The sequence below is a fragment of the Sorex araneus genome, chromosome 6 (assembly GCF_027595985.1).
Source record: "Sorex araneus isolate mSorAra2 chromosome 6, mSorAra2.pri, whole genome shotgun sequence".
Taxonomy (NCBI): Eukaryota; Metazoa; Chordata; class Mammalia; order Eulipotyphla; family Soricidae; genus Sorex; species Sorex araneus.
In genome coordinates, this window is record NC_073307.1 from 11,738,431 (window position 1) to 11,752,722 (window position 14,292).

The following is a 14,292-nucleotide window of genomic DNA, read 5'->3' on the forward strand; positions in this document are numbered from 1 at the left end:
CATCGTTTCTGTTGTTCTGTGTTTTCTGTTGCTATAATTCCTTCCTCAGAAAGAATTATCATCTAAAGCCACTGTATCCTTTTGTCTTTCATCTGTACTCCTCTTCAGAGCACTTCTTCCAGATTTCTGTTTCCAATTAGAGTGTTAACAATGAGGAATTAGAAATTGAGATAAAAACGCTTTTAACTGTGTCTAAAAATAAAATGAAGTTAGGAAAATCCATGTTTATAAATGCTCTTATTACATAGCCCACACCAATAGAAAATATAATGGATTACAGCTAGAGAGGGCTCAAATAAATCACTTCATGGTATACCAAAACCTTTTATCTTTTATTACCCTGTAAAACTATGGTATAAGTACTATGCAAATCCAAGGATATGGATAAAACCTGACTTTTCACTAAAAAACCCTACAAAGGGGGAAAAAATGGACTTAAAATTTATAAAAAAATTTTTCATTCCAGAAAGTAAGCCTATTAATTTCTATTAATAGGCGACCTTCTGCTGACAATTTTTCTATTAGGAATCTGGCAAACTCACAAATATGACAGATGGATTGTGAATTCAAGATTGTGCCAAAAGACTTTATGTAAAGGAATATAGAAAAAAAACAAGAAAGTTTGTTTCCCTTGTTATATATTGAGGTTATATCCCTTGCCAACTCTGTGGGGGAAATGATTAGGTCCATTATATCTTATAACTTACTTGAAAATATTTTTTGTTCAGAAAAAAAAGAAATATTTTTTGTTCATTCGCATCTTTTTTAGGTTTGATTCTCATAAAGGTTTCTGGTGTCAGTTGCTGGAAGAAGGTAAAACAAAATGCCTTGGAAAGAGCAAAGGAAGAAAATACCCTCCGATGGATTCTGATGTAAGCATAAAGCTTAAATACACAAACTAAGGGAAATGATTAATATTACTAGGGGTGTTTTCTAAGGAAAGTGGTTAGGGGCTGGAACGATAGTACAGTGGGGACAGTGTTTGCCTTGCGTGCAGCAGACCTGGGTTCCATCACCAACTTCCCATATGGTACCCTGAGCACTGCCAGGAGTAATTCCTGAGTGCAGAGACAGGAGTAACCCATGTACATTGCCGGGTGTGCCCAAAAAAGGAAAGAAAATAAAAAGTGGTTAAGATCAAAATTCAGTCTGTCTAAAACTTAAATGTGACATTTGGATTTCAACACATCAAGGGTGCTTGTTTAGATTTTTCCATTGATATATTGCCTATCATGCAACAACAGAATTTGCCATTTTAAATCAGAACAAAGATGGCAACTGCTCATTCCAAATCCAGTGACACAGACACACCTACATATATTTTTTTTTACTGAAACCAAAATAGAAAATGTATACACTGAAAACAGAAAACAGGATGCCAAGATTTCTATTTTATTTTCATTAAGTCTGTCAAATTAAGAGCAATGTACATAATGATATTAATTACTGTCATGCTGAGCTTTGAACTGCTAATGTGCTAAACAGATAAAAGAATCCATTTCCCAAGTGTCTCACATTGCAGCAGACACCGAGGGCTTTGGAGGACGGAGCTGCACACACTGCAGGGTAGCTTGTCATGTTTATCCTGTTCAGGATGGTCGGATGGTGATCACTGAACCCTATGATTTTCACAGTTTATAGACTCTATTTCCACCTCGTGCTTTTATAACATTTATTTATATCACTGAGTTCATAACAAATACATCTAGCATACTGTTTGAACATGACAATGGCACATAAATGATTTGTTAAAACAAAAAAGCTCTAACTCAGAAGCTAAGATATCATTGAGGATATTTTCCCCATGATGTTTAAAAGATGATATAAACGAAGAGTCCTGTAGTGAGGTGAGAATCCAAGACTGTCTGAAAGGACTTGAATCTTTCACTGTTTATTTGTTTGGGGGCCACACCCTCAGTGCTCAGACAGACTCGTGGCTGGGGGTGACACCTGGTTATATTCAAGGGACCAGGGATTCCCGGGTTCTAACCTGGGCCCTCCCATACAAGGCACACACACAGCCCCTGGAGCTGCCCCTCCAGCCTATGAAGAGTGTTTGAATACTTAGGGCTTTGGGAGCCTTTCTGCTATCCAAACCTGCTAGAGACAAAACTTGTCCTCGCTGAGCTCACAGTTAAATTCTACCTAATGGCAAAGGGAGGAAGGTTTCTTCCTGCTGTTTTGATAAACAAATAAGAGTTGAGGAAAAAGCTCGCCCATGGAGTCCTGTCTTGTACCCAGGTTTGTTCCTGGCACTGAAAAAAACAACAACAACAAACTAACAACAATGGAAAACCTTGACAAGGAGAGTGCTTGCTTTGCATACAGCCAACCCAGATTCAATCCTTGACACCCTATATGGTCCCCTGAGCCCTCCAGGAACTATTTCTGAATGCAGAGCCAGGAGTCAGCCTTGAATACAACTGACTGTGGCCCAAGCACAAATAAAAATATTTCATAGACAGCATTCTCAGAACTGCAGTTTTCTGTAGTTGATTATAAAATATATCTTCAGAGCATTGTGAAAACATTTCTCACATATGAATAGAAATTATAGAAATTCATGAACTGTTTTCACAGTACTTCAAGAAAATAACATAAAATATATCAATTTTCCTTATGAAAAAGCTATTTTTACATTAAAATTGTTGAAAAATATTTTAAGCATGTTTCTTATTATTGTTTAGTTTCTTCTGTGTTTAGCAAGCACACATACTGAGACAAATATTAAACTTGGTAATAAAGACAAAACATAAGTTTTAAAGAAATCGATATATCTGTCCTGCTCAAGCCCTTCTGATACTGCACATGTGAGTCCTCCACACCGGCCGTTCTCCCACTTTCTTAAGACACGAACTCAGTTTCCTATCGGTTGATTAATTCTGATTCTAACTGCCTGGAGTTAGTGCAGACCACAGAGGTGAAGGGCTCGGTCCTACAGGCCCACAGATCCACAGAGACTCCAAAGTAAGTGGTAACTTCCCAGGTTTCTGGTACTTCCGAACACCTTGCCAACAAAACCCATGGTTGCCACGACTCCCTTAGCAGGTTGGAATTTGCAACGATAACTTTCAAAACACAAGTACATACGTTACTTATATTATTTGGGGAACTATTCATTATAAAGGACACAGTGAATAGTCGGTGGAGAGGTGCGTAAGACAAGACCCAAATGGATTCAGAGCACAGTTGTTTCTGCCCTGTGGACTCCGGGTATAAAGCACTCCAGGGTGTGGCCATTAACACAGTGGCCCTCCAAATTCTTTCAATGGGGGCCTTTCATGGGGATTCCATCATATAGGCCCGGTGGATAGAAGCATCGGTTGGCTATCAGTGATCGCTCAAGCCCTTTTCTCCCTTTTGTGGGGATCAGAAGGTAAGGCCGAACACTCCCATCCTCTGATGAAGGGTTTGAGCTCCTCTAGTTCTCAGTCACCACCTAAAGCTGTAAGGGCATCACCAAGAGTCACATTATGAGAATAAACTCATGTATGATTTTTAAAAGATTATTACAAATAACAAAAGAAATTCTTCTCACCCTTTATTTAATTTTTTTTTAATTTTATTGAATCACCATAAGATAGTTACAAGCTTTCATGTTTGGGTTACAATCTCACAATGATCAAACACCCATCCCTCCACCAGTGCACATCCCCCACCACCAATATCCCCGGTATACCCCCCCTTTCCCACCCTCCCCTGCCTCCATAGCAGACAATATTCCCCATACTCTCTCTCTCCTTTTGGGCATCATGGCTTGCAACACAGACACTGAGAGGTCATCATGTTTCATCGATTATCTACTTTCGGCACACATCTCCCATCCCGACTGATTCCTCCAGCCATCATTTTCTTAGTGATCCCTTCTCTATTCCATCTGCCTTCCCTCCGCTCATGAAGCAGGCTTCCAGCTATGGGGCAATCCTCCTGGCCCTTGTATCTACTGTCTTTGGATGTCAGCTTCATGTGATGTTATTCTATACTCCACAAGTGAGTGCAGTCCTTCTATGTCTGTCCCTCTCTTTCTGACTCATTTCCCTTAGCATGATACTCTCCATGTTTATCCATTTGACTCAGGGAATTCCAAGGCTTAGTTTTGTTTGGGCAAAGAGCAAATGTACATTAGCAAAATTTCACTATGTTTACATATAGACACATTATTAGAGGTAGTGACTGATTATATACAAATTATAAGTTTCCTGGGAGGAGAAAGGAGGCTTCATAAAGGTTATCAACACAGGGGGCTGGGGCAATAGCACAGCGGGTAGGGCATTTGCCTTGCACTTAGCACAGCGGGTAGGGCATTTGCCTTGCACTCGGCCAACCCAGGTTCGAATCCCAGCATCCCATATGGTCCCCTGAGCACCGCCAGGGGTAATTCCTGAGTGCAGAGCCAGGAGTAACCCCTGTGCATCACCAGGTGTGACCCAAAAAGCAAAAAAAAAAAAAAAGGTGATCAACACAAATATGTGGAACATACTAGATTAAGAGGAACTATCACAAGCTAGCTACCTCTCCTCCTACTAAAGAAAATTCAAATATTCTACCTCAAGATTACCATAACATCACAGGATCCTTTGAAACACGATGTATCAGAAATGTTTTGGGTCTGACTTTGTTCCGCAAGATACATTCCATCAAAGGAACAGAAACTGGCATTTTAAAAACAACATCACTAAATCTGTTATCTCTGCAAATCACAAGCATATAATATTCATTAATTAAATAACGGCAGGGTGGGGGTAATGGCATAACCATGACTTTATTATATGATTCTTATCTGCTTGGGGATGGGAGGTGGTGTTCGGGTCACACTCAGCAGCACATGGCATCAGACAGCCCCACCTCCAAGCTTAGACATTGCACCCGGTAATCCTCAGGAGATCACGCAGAGTCAGGGATCAAACCTGGGGTCCTGCATGTGTTCTAGCCCTTTCAGCCATCTTCCCTAGCTCACTTTTTTATAAATTATATTCTATTTTAAAAATTAATCTTATTTTCTAATTCTATATGATCACCTATAAGTTTGTGTGAGTAGTCATGCTACAATGGCACATATTTGAATCTCAGCTGTTATTTTACCATCTAAATGATTACCCCTTATCGTGATCATTAGAAGAAATAACAACTTGCACAAAAAGAATTCTGGCATAGCACCGAGTTCTAACATAGCTATTGCCAGAACACACTATATTCTCAAAGAGAATATCTGGCCACAAGAGCAACAAGGCAGAATTATCAGGATATTCGAGAGGATCTGGACTAGAGACACTCGTACACAATACTCTACAGGGCGGGAGTCGAAGAGTCTCCTGCTGCTCAAAACAGGAGTTTGCTCAGTCAAGGAAACAACAGAATGAAGAGGGTTTGGGATGAGAGAAAGACCTTTTATTCCTAAATTCCAGGACTGTTAGCAATAAAGAAGGTACCAAATGATTGGTCTTCCAGATGTAATCAAATCCAGAAATAAAATTCATGTCCGCCTTTCTTTTCTTTTTTTTTGGGGGGGGGGGTCACACCTGGCGATGCACAGGAGTTACTCCTGGCTCTGCATTCAGGAATTACTCCTGGCGGTGCTCAGGGGACCATATGGGATGCTGGGATTCGAACCCGGGTTGGCCGCGTGCAAGGCAAACACCCTACCCGCTATGCTTTCACTCCAGCCCCAAATGTTCACCTTTCTTTAAGCCTGACTGTGCCAGCTGGAGTCCTTAGTGCTTTTGGAGCTGGTAATTGAGGAGGTCTCAGTAATGAGAGAGACTGATGCATCACAGAGACTGGGGTTCTTCCCGTCACCAGCAATAGCTAAATTACAGCACAGACATTCCATCTTGTTTCAGTGATCATAACTACTGCAAAAGTCACAGTGACAGGAGCCAGAGAGATGATATGGTAGATAGGGTGCTTGCCTTGCCTGCAGGTGTTGGTTTGCTCCCCAACACCCCAGATGGTTCCAAATCCCACCAAGAGTGAACCCTGAGTGCAGAGTCAGGAGGCCTGAACACTGCCAGGTGTGGCCAAAAAGCAACCTTCCCCCTCCCCAAAGAGAAATCAGTTACACAGAAACTAGGAAGACTAAATGAGACTACTTTATCTGGCTTTTAAAATAGAATGTGACATATAACACAAACAAAAAGCACAAAGAAGTAAATAATTGACTTCTTAAATGTCTAACAACAACAACGAAAAACCCATCTCAGAATTGTATGAAGCACAGAGGCATAGCTAGAGATGCAAGAAACACCCATTCACAATATTGCTACCAATGGTCATCCAGGCTATTTGAGGAAGTTCCAGCACCAACTGTTGATTCTGGGAAAGTGCTAAGGTTAAGGGAAAGAACTCATAATAAAATCAGACCCTCAACACTGCTTTGTTCAATGTCACCTATGATCTTTTTCTCCTTCATATTGAAATAAATCATCACTAAATGAACATTATTCAGGAACCCACTGTCAAAACCCAACTAACTGCCACCTTCCAGCACAGTCCTTTCCATTTGTGACCATTTCCATTATTAAAATATTTGTCTTTCCTGAAGGGAAATCGCCTTCCCTATAAGGTCAGGCATTCTTTTCCTCCCATGGCTCAAACAGTATAAATATAGTGGGGTTTACATTTACTTACTGCATTTCTATGGTTGGTCACAGAGCGATGAATATTTTATATAGACCTTCCTTAAAGACTTTAATATCACCTTAATAATCTAAACTAATGATGACAAAGGAGTATTTTGTATTATAAATTTACTAAACTCAGCAGAATGACTCTAATGGGACATTCTATTAAACCCAATCCGGGGTTCTACTGTTTTTATAGCACCTCAGATTATTTTTCAGCGCAAATAAATCACATGTTTAGTACTAATGTCCTTTTCCTACTTAAAACAGCCCATATCTGCATAATGCATACTTTGAAGAACAATTAATTTGGAGGCTACATAAACAGTCCACACATTTACACTTGTCGCAGCATCTGATGCAAACATGAACATCAGCAGTTCCGTGAAATGTACCTTAGTAAAGACAATGTCCTGTTGTCCCCTCCACCCCCCAGAGCAGAGCCTTTCTTTCAAGCTACTACCGAGACCACAACGTGGAACTGTCCAAGCTGCTGCACAGACTGGGGCAGCCCCTGCCGTCCTGGCTGCGACAGGAGCTGCAGAAAGTGAGATAGCATCACGACAGACCGTGGGAGACACCCGCCTTCCGCCCGACGCTCCCGGAAGCTGCCCCAAACGCTGTCAAGACATATACCTCTTCGGATGAGAAAGCAGATCCAGTCCCTCCCATGTGCTTGCGTGTGGATGATCAGGAAAAGGGGAAAGGAAAAGTGTCTGTTCTAAAGCCTTGAGGCCCACGGCCGTTCTCGGACCCGGGTCTGAGCCGGCGGGATTATTGTAGAATACTGGGCGCTCGTGTGGGTGTCAATAGCAGCGAACACAAAGCGACCAGAGACAAATGCAGAACTGTTTCATTTGGTAGTGATATTTACATTTTTGTATCTCAAGTCAGATTGTGTCTCTGTAGACTTTTTAGACCACCGTTTGCTTGTAAAATGGTTTATTCTTTGATCCTCTAAAGTGTCCTACAAAACAAGAAGCAAAATAAACATCACACTGGAGCATAAAATGCCAAAGGCATAACACCCATGAAAAATGCTTGCCAAACTCTAAGCCTATTGAAGTATTTAGGAAGAATTATAAATCACAATTTGTACTAGATCAGAATGGAAATGTTATAGATGGCTTTACCGGCTCCAAAAGAGACATTGTGGCAAAAAAAAAAAAGTGAATTTTCATATAGTCTAATGTATTTATGTAATACTAACTCCTCCACCATAATTACTACACTGAAATATTTATTGTAAAGCGGTTGGACGGTAAATAGAAACAAAATAAATACACCAAAACAGTAAATAACTACATGAAGCATACTGACTAAAGCGCCTGATGCTTTATCGCTGGCGATTTACGTGCCCTTCCTGTGAACTACGGCTCTGCTCCAGGAATCCTGATTCTACAAAAACACTAGTACAGAATCTGAGTTCATCTCCAAATGCCGATGCCTTTTAAATGTGAAAATTACTACATTTCTAGTAATTTTCAGAGCGTAACATAGTAAGTGAAAATGAAGCAATTTCTTTATGTGGTAAGTTATTTACACTTAAATTATTTAAGAACCTCTATGTCCAGGCTGGGGAGAGAGAATAGCATGTAGGATGCGTACCTTGCATATAGCCAACCTAGATTAGATCCCCGGAACCCCACTGGACTCCTGATCCCCTCCACGAGAGATCTCTGAGTGCAAAATAGAGTAATCCCTGAGCACTACCAGGTGTGGCACCCCAAAAAAGCCAAGATGAGAATCATTTAGACAAACATGTAAACTCAGTCTTCTTGCTTACCACAGTCTGCTCTGAAGCAGCAACTGCCTGCATGCTCAAAAATGCTCATCATCCTTCATCTCCCCTGAGGAAATTAGCTTTCAAGGGTCAAACAGTGAAGGGAGGTCCCCTCAGTTATTTACTCTGCCATATTTCCATGCTGATGGCAATATTTCTACTGTAAACAACCACCAGCACCCAAAAAATTTGAGTTATTTATGTTTTAATAGATTGAGATGAGATGATGAGTCCACTAAACAAAACTGTTAAAATCACCATTTTGGAGAGTCAAATAAATACAACTGAACAACTCAGCTTTGAAGTCAATGTGAAAAACATACTAGATGCATGTACTGAAAGAAGGAAAAGCAAGAGTTCGTAGCTACCAGGTCTCATTCACAGGGCAGGTGTTATGGTACTCAGAGCAGCCACGTGCAAAGGCACGGGACTTCTCAGTCATCTTTGAAGCCCCGCCCAATCCTAGAAGACACGCATACTGTCAACATTATATTCTTCTGATGGGTATTATGCCCTTCTCAAAGTTACAGAAATACACACGAGAAGTAATGTGATTTACAGCTAGCTTTGTATAGAATTCCTTTTTCATTCCTTAAAATATGAAACTTCCTCAGGAAGAAATGAAATGCTTATTTCAATGTTTATAGCTATAATATTCTTGTCATTCACATTGAATGAAAATTACTGAAAACATTTTTTCTCTGAGTTTTTTAAAATAAAAAAAAACTGGATATAATTCTGATAGTAGCATGGTACCTCATATGTACAACAATAAACTGTGATAAGAAAATGAAGTGTTCAGGTCTGGTGATTTTAGGTTTTGATTTTTGTTGCCTGAGACAGAGTGGGAGGTTGGTAGAGAGTACAGAGACCACTGATATAATGGAAAATGGAGAGACACATGGAAAATAAGTTTAATAGTATAACCTTTCATAGAGCCTTCTAATAATGTCAGTGAGTTCTTTTATTCAATTCTAATGAATGTAAAACAGTTCCCATGGAATCCTAAAATAAGAAAGTAAGAGAATAGGGTAGCTTTTGCCTAACAGACTTGAGAAATGGAAGGAATCTGCATCTTTCAGTATCTGCTGCCCACAAATTGGTCCTTTCTTTAGAACTTACAATATGTTAAGTTTGGACTAGAGAGACAGGAGAGTGGGTAAGGCACTTGCCTTAAATGCAGCCAATCAGGGCTTGATCCCCAGAGCTATATGTGTTCCCCAGAGCCACACCAGGAGATACCCCTTAGCTCAGTGACTGGAGCAAGCCCTTAGCACAGCTAGGTGGGGGCCAAAAAATAAAAATTTATACACGCACATACACACATACACACACGCGCACATACACACATACACACATACACACACATATATAACCTGGAGTTCCTTTTATTTAAAAATATTATCATCATGGATGGCAGGTTAATTTAGATATATAAAAATACTATGCTATCCAGAGACATTGTTACTACAATTTTGAGGAAATACATTTAAGTCCATAACTCCAAGGCTTGCTAACAGGAAGGCAGTAAATTACTCAAATATTTCAGAATGCTGCATGCATAAGACCTGTGTTCACACACACACACACACACACACACACACACACACACACACACACACATGCAAACACATACACACACACAGTTACTTCAGTACAAAAGCATTTTGTGCATTTCAAATTACCCTCCTGACTCAGGTCTACACTGCCCAAGTGGCCTCGCCTCGGATACCGCCTAGCACAGAGTTTCAGCATGTCTTCTTGGGAGTCACATTCCTGCCCTCACCACTCATCTCCCAGGTGTTCACAGTCGGAGGAAGAGCAATGAGTACTTGGATGAAAATATTCAGGAAATTATTTCTATATTGGCTTGAAATATCATCTTCTTTTTACCTAAAAGTGAGGGAATTTTTCATTCAAGCCATCAATTTGACTTCTGAGGATGAAAACGGATGGCAGAGTGCGACTTTGGTTCCATGTAGGATAACATAGCCTCTGATAATTTAGGTTTATTGGGTTACTCCTGTTACAATGCTCCCATTCCTCTGTGTTTATTTGTAGCTTCTTTCTTAGTGTTCTGTTGACTTGTAAATATTGTTTTTCTCTTCTCCTTGAGTCCTTTGCATAGTTTATTCAGAGCCATGTCCTTTTTTGTATAGACACAAGAAGACAATATTATGCTTTTGTAACTTGGGACTTAATTGGCTTCAAATATTATTCATTCCCAGGCATCTGCTTTCTCCGAGTAAGCCTCAGTTGCCGTCAGTTCCTAGCACCCTAAAAGCAGGGTCCTGACGAGGGACAGGATGGATCCAGGGTAAGCGGTGAGTTATGTGCTACCCTGGCATCGAGATGGGCCTGGCCAAAGTGCCTAATTCTTAACTATAAGTTAAGAGCTTGATCGTGGGCAAATGCTGTCATGATCCAAAAGTAATGATGAGACTAGGACCCTGCTAGGAATAGGAAAGACTAATCTGGCCTGAGCACTGTAGTCTGAGATTGAGATGGCCCCAGGAGAGCAATTCTATAAGCTTTAATGCATTTCTTATTGTGTTCATACAAAATGATTAATATTATGAATGCTTGTATGTTTGCTGGATGAGGAGAAGAGAAACACACTCATGGGACCCCGCCTTTGGGTGGATCCTCCTGCTGAAAGAGAATCAGTCCTAGGAGAAGCATCCCCTAAGGGAAAGGAACCTTACCCCTATTGATTGTGACCACACCTATGTGTACGCCCCAACCCCCTCATTCTGGGGGGATTTAATTAGGTGGTTAAGAGTGGTTGGGGGGCCAGATCCAGAGACAGATCAAGAACCGGGAGAGAAGCAGAGAGAGAGAATGAAATAAACTGATCGAGCAACCAGTTTGGCCTTCTTCCTTCCGTCGCCTGCCCTTGACCAACAGCCACACACAGTGGTTCCAGAGCACCAAACATGGGCGGTGAGACAGAGCCCCCTGGAGAGCCCGAGAGTGCACACGCCCGTTCGGCGAGACTTTAGTTTTTTACAGTTCCATTCCCAAGCACATACAGAATTTGCTTTGCATAAGCATCTCACCTGGGGCCACTTTCACATGCCCATGCTACCACTAGTTTTTGCCATTCACTGCCAATTTGTCTCCAGACATTCCTTCTATCTTTAGCACTTTTAAAAACTGCCCCAACATAGAATCAGTTCACTCATCATTTAACTATATGGATCTTAGGTGCACCCTTTGCACCTTCTTCCCTTAATCCTATGACTACCTTAATCTTTGTATTTTTATTTCTCAGTCTGCTTCCATTATTGGGGCTAGAGAGATAGCACAGTGGTAGGGTATTCGCCTTTCATGCGGCCCCTCTCGGAGAGTCCGGCAAGCTACCGAGAGTATCGCACGCCCACATAACAGAGCCTGGCAAGCTACCCGTGGCGTATTGGATATGCCAAAAACAGTAACAATAAGTCTCACAATGAGAGACGTGACTGGTGTCCGATGGAACAAATCAATGAGCAGCGGAATGACAGTGACAGTGACTTCCATTATTAGAAAGGCAAAGATTAACAAATCCCTAAAACTGGGACGACCTACATTTTCACCATCTCTTCCAGATTCTCTCTTAAAAAGTGAAGTAATGAAGCATGTCAGTAAGTATTTAACAAGATATAAGCTTGCCAGATTTTAGGTCAAATTTTTTATCTGACCAGCCATCCCTTTCAAGGAAGTCAAAGCATATTTCACAAATTTATACACATAGCACACAAAGCCTCCAAGATATTCTTTGGATGAATGCATCTACCCACATTTTATCATACAGAAAATAGAATTAAGGCAAATGAAATGTGAAACATTTGCAAAGCACACAGATTCTGTGACAAACCTTACATAAAACTGTCTGCATCAAGCTGCTTCTTTGTTATGAGGGGGTAAATTAAATGCAGGAAGTGCCTGCTGTCCCCACCGCTGATGCCAGAATGCGCTAGTTCCAATCAATAACTGAAATGGAAACCAGATCTTATTCTGAGTTATTATGCATAATTTATACAGTTGGACGAGAGAAGGCTTGTCTTCTTTCCTCTGTTTAGTAAATAACGCTCTGAATATGATTTTTTTTGTTTCAACCACCATAAACAGAAATGCAAGCTTGAAATTTGCACTCTTAGGGTTCTAGCGTATTATTTCAGAATTTATCTCCTTCACTGTCATTGTCACTGTCATCCCATTGGTCATTGATTTGCTCGAGTGGGCACCAGTAACGTCTCCATTGTGAGATTTGTTACTGTTTCAAGAAAACAAAAATTTTAAAGGCCCACAAAACAATATACCATCAAAATAGTGCAGTCCCTGGGTATGACGGCCTAGCTACTGGAAAATGGGAAATCTGGGCGGAAAAGGCCCAGTCCGATCCAAGCAGGCTTGGAGGTCTCAGCCCCGGTCCCACACACCTGGGTTCCTCTGCTGGTCCCTTCATGCGTGAGGCTTGTCCGAATGTATGGAGAGGGGCCTTGAGCATGGCTGTGGCTAGGTTCTGGAGGTCTTTGGCTGCCGGGACCTCTGCTCAGGGCGGGGAGGGAAGCCGGAGCCCATCCCCTCCAAGGGGTCCCGGGGAAGACAGCCAAGCATGCGGGCAAGATATATAAATAATATAATATTATAAATTATAAAATATATTATAAATAATATAAAACAAAAATATCCAAAATAGATAAGTAAACCCAATAAATTAAATTATAATAAAATTAAATTACATTAATTTAGACTATTCATTTGTGGGATATAAAAATGTCTCTATATAGTATGAGACTAATGTCCAAGGCCAGGGTAAACAGGGTTCAGGATGACTGGTCAATCGTTGGAAGCTTTCCATGTTATGCCCAAATTTCAGATTCCCAGTTACGGAGAGACCAAGTCCACACACGATAACGCAAAAGCAAAGGAACTTTATTGCTAGCTCAAGTTAGGATCCAAGTCTCATCCAGCGCAGCGGAGTCTTGACAAGAACTCCGACTCCAAGTCACAAGCAGATTATATAGGTTTCAAGGTTAAGCAAGCAGAAGAATCAAGCAACAGTGGGCAGCAATTGGTCAACATTTGATAACGGTTGATCAGTTTGTGGTTGTTCAAAAAAAAAGGGGGGGGGGGAGACATAGTGTCCCTCATGACCAGTCAGATGCTCTAGCAGTTCCGTCTTTGGGCAGGTTACTCAACTGCGAGCTTACCAGAAATTGCAAGTTCAGTTTTTGGGAAACAGAAACTTAGACCTAGTCAAAACTTTTAATGTTAGCTGTCATGGCGTCAGTTTCATCCTTACAGCCACAGGAGTATGTAGGGGAGAAAGGACAGTTAGGATAGAGAAGGGACCAACTGGACAAAATAGTTGGAAATGATCATTTTGGACAGAAACTGTGTGCTGAAAGTAGGTAAACGGATATACCTGATAACCTTTCATTATCTATATTGCAAACTATAAGGTCCAAAAGGAGAGAAAGGAAGACAGACAGACAAACAGAGAAAGAGACAGAGAGAAGAAAATTGCCTACGTTAGTGCCAGCCAGTGGGGTGGGGAGCAGGACTGTTGGTGGTGGGAAAAGTACACTGGTGTAGGGACGGGTGTTGGAACATGATATGACTGAAACCCAATCATGAACAACTTTGTAAATATGTATATCACTGTGACTCAATAAAAATGAATTTTAAATCAGTAAAAAATAATAATGATGAATTACATTAATTTAAATTAAGATTGGAGTAAACAGAGTCAAGCAGTGGGAAGAGGGTTGGGCCATACCCACCAGTGCTCAGGGCTTACTCCTAGCTCTGTGCTCAGGGATCACTCCTGGTGGGGCTCGAAGGACTATCTGGGATGCTGGGGATGAAACTCGTGAGGCCTCGTGCTCCCTCCCTACTGTT

General features: G+C 41.1%; 1 protein-coding gene across 2 annotated transcripts in view; it reads left to right on the top strand.

Moving 5' to 3' along the window:
* LOC101552197 (N-deacetylase and N-sulfotransferase 3) overlaps positions 1-9,185 on the top strand; it is a 169,618-nt gene extending 160,433 nt beyond the window's left edge. For both annotated transcript variants that reach the window (XM_055142489.1, XM_055142490.1), the window contains exons 13-14: positions 770-872; positions 7,057-9,185. In XM_055142489.1, the coding sequence (XP_054998464.1) occupies positions 770-872; positions 7,057-7,176 (223 nt within the window). In that variant the 3' untranslated portion in view covers positions 7,177-9,185. The remainder of the gene's footprint in view (positions 1-769; positions 873-7,056) is intronic.
* Positions 9,186-14,292: the final 5,107 nt, after the last annotated feature.